General features: G+C 44.8%; 1 protein-coding gene across 2 annotated transcripts in view; it reads right to left on the bottom strand.

The window, feature by feature from the left end:
* The window catches only part of pitpnc1b (phosphatidylinositol transfer protein cytoplasmic 1b), an 11,135-nt gene extending 8,277 nt beyond the window's left edge, over window positions 1-2,858 (bottom strand). Inside the window, exons 1-2 of one of the 2 annotated variants that reach the window (XM_042107183.1) lie at window positions 2,247-2,858; window positions 538-686 (exon numbers count right to left, since the gene is read on the bottom strand). In XM_042107183.1, the coding sequence (XP_041963117.1) occupies window positions 538-686; window positions 2,247-2,294 (197 nt within the window). In that variant the 5' untranslated portion in view covers window positions 2,295-2,858. The remainder of the gene's footprint in view (window positions 1-537; window positions 687-2,246) is intronic. The other variant, XM_042107182.1, reaches the window with a different exon arrangement.
* Between the last annotated feature and the right edge of the window lie 2,722 nt (window positions 2,859-5,580).

Genomic DNA, 5,580 nt, shown 5'->3' with positions numbered 1-5,580 from the left:
GAATGGTAAATATCTAAGGAGGAGCAGAAGGGGGGAGAGGAGGAGGAGGAGGAGGAGGAGAAGAGCAGTGAGGAGGCCTTGGATAGAGAGAGCAGTAGAGACATGCAGTAGAGTCAGGATGTCAGGGGGGTGCGGCGTCTACATGGCACAAAGCAAACGATCGAAGGAGCAACACAAACAGCAAATTACTGGTAGAGGGAGACTTTGGAGAAAATGTAGTAGCTGGCGGCAACATCAGGTATGAAACACTAGACACGGCACATAATACCAAAAACACTCCAAGGGATTGACAACAACACAGATGAATTTTCTGGAATGAGGGTGGAGGCAGCAGGCAATAAAAGAAGGGGAATTCTAGCAGACCGCAGCACAGATACAAGTAGCCAGAATAATGAGGACATAGAGAAAGGGCAGTCACTGTCCACGCACAGGGAAGGTCAGGGGATTACACATGTAACCTATAGGGACAGACATGTTTACAAGCTGGTCAATACTGGTGTCAGAAGTGGAATCACTGGCGGCTGTGTGTGGCCTCACCTGGTGAGGTAGATGCGCTTCTCGGTCACCTGGCCCGCGCCGTGCTCGGGGTGCGTGTAGGGCTCGTTGCGGAGCACCTCCACCCCCTCCCCGCCCCCACTCTGCTCACTGCTGTGTTTGCTGATCATATAAAGCTGACCAATCTTATACTGAGGGAGAGAGATAGAGAGATAGAGAGAGAGAGGCAGAGGGAAGGAGTGTGGTGGTGGGTGGGGGTGAGCGAGTGTGAGAAAGTCAAAAGTTAAGTAAGAGAGATTGCAAGCAGAAAAGGGAGGTCAAACTTAATCACCTTCGCGCTGTTGCCAGGCCCAATGTTCTCTTTAGTGGTGTTATTTTTGTTTGTTATAATCCAAGTGTTTAGCCTTATACATTTTCAGTAAATATGCTTATTAAGACAGCCTCCTTCTCATAAGGGATTAAGACCACAAACTTATTTTCATTTACACTGAGATTAAGAAACCAATCTGTTTTTCCCAAACATTGCTTATTTTTCAAAAGAAACGCACAAGCATATTTTCTTCTAGGAGTGAATCGGGCCTATTTTGTATTAATAGAAGTAAGCAACACAGTTTTCGGTATTTGGATGTAAAATCATTGCTTATTAAAGTTGTATGGTTTGTTTCATTTTTGGATCAACGGGACATTTTTCTAGGATGCAGAAGTGCTGAAGTAGTCATTACTCAAAGTCAAAAAGGGGTAAGTGCTGGCAATGAAAACACAGTCATCTGTTGAGTGACAGCAAAAAAATCACACAATTTGCATAATGTTCAGAAGACAAATTGGGAGTACATTTCCTAGCCTCGATGGGAACCCAATGATCATGGCTAAAGACAACTCAGACACAGCTCAACACAGCTCAACTCCGGGCCTAGTGTGAGTGCTGAGTGAATGTGTTACCTGCAGCTATATTTAGTACTGGTTATTAAAAACAGGTAGCACACATACTGCACTGTGGTAGTGGAGGATGCAATGGAAGAGGCAATCCTTCTCAACAAAATCACCCTTTATACTTTAGAGCTCAGCTGAGGGAAATCCCCTTTGTTGTTTTCTTCAATGTTTACATTTGAAAGTCTTTGTATGCAGTGGACTTAGAGGAGATAACCAGTTTGACTTGTTGTTTTTTTTTTGTTTGTAGAGAAAAATAGATAATTGTTTGGGAACACACACACCCACACAAACACAAAGATATAGTAACATGGCTGTTATCGCAGGCAATAGGAACATTGTCAAAACCCTACAGTTCCACTGACTGGTTAATAATTCGGAGCCTCAGCTGGTTATTAGATACACTACAGTGGTGGTTCATTACTGTAATTAACAGTGCTTGTCAGACACCAACACTAAAAACTATTTACAGTGAACTGTGATCAAACCATGAAATTGTGAACACTTCCCTCACAACAAGAACCACTCTCGACTTTCTTTTCATCACACAGAGTATTTCCTGTGGAAATCATGATCTAACTTAACCACCAAGTGTGCTGTGACATGTAAATAGACCAATCTATGGTTTCGCAGTACTGTGGACTTGTGCCATAGTCCAGGGTGATCAAGGGACACCTGCTTGACATCGACAGAGGAGCAGCCACTTCACCCTGAGTTGATACCACACTCTTTTCACATCGTGTGGACACTTACAGTCTACCAACAGACCACGGCAAATACAACCATACACAAAAGCCAACACAACTTCCACTGTGTTCACTTACCTCGTCTACTGTCAGAGGCATACATATTCTGTACTCCTTCGTCAGCATTGTGAATGAAGTGCTTGATGGCTATCTGTTGGATTGACTGTCTTCCTGCTAACCCTCCTATCTCTCTTTCTGTCAGTATATCCTATGCTGTCTGTATGGTGAACTGAAACATGTTTTAATACAATCTCAAAAGGATTGCACTGACTTCCACTTCTCTTCTCTTTTTCTTTCACTCTCACGCTCTGTCACGTTCTTTCTCTCTCTCTCTTGCGCTCTCTCTTTTTCTGCTGATGTCAGTTGCCCTTTGGGTCTTGTACTGCTCTCTCAGTCAATGTGTATCCACAGAACTATTTTTATGTTCTCCCTGACTCTTTTCTCTGGTGTCTCTTATTAATCTCTTCACTCCTTCAGTCAACACTCTGCTCTGTCCTTCGCCTTCATTGCCAGCTCTTATTTGCCTTTGTCTTTAGCAGGCAACTGTCGCCAGAGTAAAACTATGTCTGCTTGTCTTTCCTTTTTTCTTTCTTTCTCTTTGTCTTCCCCCCTTCGCTACCGGCTGTTTCCATGTGTAACTGTGCCGTCGTGTTGTGGAAGGGGCCCCTCCCTTTCTCGTCTGTGATTTTACCTCTTGCCTTCAGGTCTCGGTGAATTCCTTCTCTCCGCTTATCTCTCTCTTCTCTCCTCCCCCCTCCTCCCGCTGCACTCCCTCCTTCTTTCCACTCCTCCTGTCTGCCCACCTCTCCTCCTCCTCCTCTCTCCCTCACCTGTGGGCTCACACTCCCATGCTCTCACTCAATCTCGCTAATCTCTCCCACTTTCTGGCACAGTCACTCACACACACACACACACACACACACCTGTGCTGACACACACTGTATCATGCTTTTTCTCTCTCTCTCTCTCAACCCCCCCCCCCACACCTCTCCTTAGGTTTCTGATTAACTTGATACTCACTACTCACATAGCTATGCAGATAATTCGGGAAATAAAAAAAACAAAACAAAAAAAAAAAACACCTGATTTACATGAGGTGGAAATCAGCTCAGTAAGGCATCTGTGAAGCTAGTGTGAAGAAGATACACACGGAATCTAGGTCATCAAAGATAGTTTCAGACTCTTGCTGTGCCAGGGAGTTTTATGGTTACTTTAAAGCTACAGAGGGCCCTAAAATGGACGACTTGGAAGGTTGGGTTCAGGCACCAGATTAAATATTACCACAGATACTGTACAGTGGGAGCTGGGGGACAATTAATAGCTACATAATGCTCAGCCTGTGGACTAAAACTCCAATTACGACACACCTGTGCTCATTAAGCTTCCCAGTACCACCAAATTACAATTGCACAGTTGTGCCTAATATTGCACCACTAGTGCAGCAGGGCCCTGGAAAGAACAACCATTTGAAATGGATGTCAGAGAATGGTTGTGAATGGTGAATAAAGAAATGTGGTCTTTTTAAAAACACAAAGGGGTTCCATATGTCTGAAATGATTCCTCTTTATGGGCTTTTAAAAGTGTCTGATAAGCTGAAAATGGCTAGCCTGGTGCTGCCCGCCTGGTGCTGCCCGCATATTGCTCCCGGCTCCATTTGCACTGGGATAGTGTGGAACTGCTGTGCGCAAGACGAATCGATGGGCCATTCTGAAGGGCCCACCAATCAGTGACCAGTGGGGGTGGCTAAGTGTGATGACATTTAAATGAAGCGTTTGTTTGAAATGTAGTCACAATAACGGAGGAGGTGGTAGGTTACTCAACGGTAGCGAACTGCAAAGAGTCTAAGCTGGAGCGAAAAGAATGTGTATTGTTATTCATCGACAGCCTTAAAAACAGCCATACCAATCAGTGTGCATCATTGCTGATATATCAATGTAGGAAGTATACCAGTCCCATGATAGTCAATGTGGATTGGTTAAAGGCTGGTTCAATCTTTTCAAAATGACAATAACTGAAGTCTATGTCCATTAGGTAGGGACAACTGGACACAATGCTCAATGGAGCAAACTAGTGATGGGCAAATGAAGCTTTGGTGAACCACTAAACCACAGCAGTGTGAAGCTAGCAACACTAATGAAAAAATCCAATATGGCTGCCACATGTAGATTTTTCAACATAAAAGTCCTTACCCAAACCAGTATATGTAACCAAAAATATTGGTTTGCTAAGGACTTTTATGTTGAAAAATGTATGTGTGGCAGCCATCTTTTTGCTTTTCAGCTAGTGTCGCTAGGTTCACACTGCTGTGGTTTAGTGGTTCACCAAAGCTTCATTTGCCCATCACTAGGGCAAACATAGACCCTATCCACAGAGTGATTGGCATGGACATGCTTCTTACCTCATACAAACTTTTCTATGCCCTCAATTGGCCAGTTTCATAAATAACTGTCCAGCCTTTACTTGTGTCTGTTGTTTTGCCAGTGGCATTCCATGTTTCGGTGCGGTGGGGCGGTGGTAGTGTTGTGGTTAAGGAACTGGGCTGTAGCGTGCAGTAGCCTGAAAGTTGTCGGTTCAATTCCCGGCTTCCACCGTTGTGCCCTTGAGCAAGGCACTTAACCCCAAGTTGCTCCGGGGACAATGTGATCCCTTGTAATATAGCTGACATATGTAAGTCACTTTGGTCAAGAAGTGTCTGCTAAATGTAATGTAATGTTTCAAACACAGTGGACATCAATGCGAGACTTCTCATGATACCTATCCTGGTTTACTGCACTCACGGTGATGCAGCTAACTTGAAAACACCTGGGAACTCTCGATAGTCCCTGCGTGAATCATGTGATGTGGCTGCCAAAGCCTGCAGGAACGCCTGCGCTCCAGGAACGCAACTGTGCTGACCTCGCCAGAGGGCTCGCGCTTTGATCAGACACCACGAGAGCCCTCACCACCAGTATCAGTGTGTGACAGTACAGGCTCCAAGGTTTTCCAATCAAGACACCCTGCTCTTGTAGCTTTGAGACAATAATGAGTGCTCTATGTACCACCATAAAATGCATTCGAGATATGAGTGTGTTAAGTAATACTGCACATCTCCTCATACACTGAAGATAAAAAAAAGGGCCATTTACACATGGGTCCCTAAAAAAAGCTGTGTGTGTGTGTGTGTTAGCTCTGTTTGAAAAAAAGAAGTGTCTTCAAGCAAAGATGCATATTCCTCCAAGATATTGTGTAATCTCCTGTGATCCAGGCCGTAATCAGCGGAGAGTGTTTCCTATTTAAAGCGTGGGCTGGCAGCCATGGGCAGGGAGAGCGAACACTTACATTTCATGGCTGGTCTTTCAGTCAGCAGGTCACCGCGCCAGACACTTAGCATCCAGGGAGAGATGGCTCTGCCTCTGCCTCTCCGCTGCCCTGT

The sequence above is a fragment of the Alosa sapidissima genome, chromosome 10, assembly GCF_018492685.1.
Source record: "Alosa sapidissima isolate fAloSap1 chromosome 10, fAloSap1.pri, whole genome shotgun sequence".
Lineage (NCBI taxonomy): Eukaryota > Metazoa > Chordata > Actinopteri > Clupeiformes > Clupeidae > Alosa > Alosa sapidissima.
The sequence above is the reverse complement of the archived record's forward strand: the minus strand, read 5'-3'. Positions and strand labels throughout refer to the sequence as shown.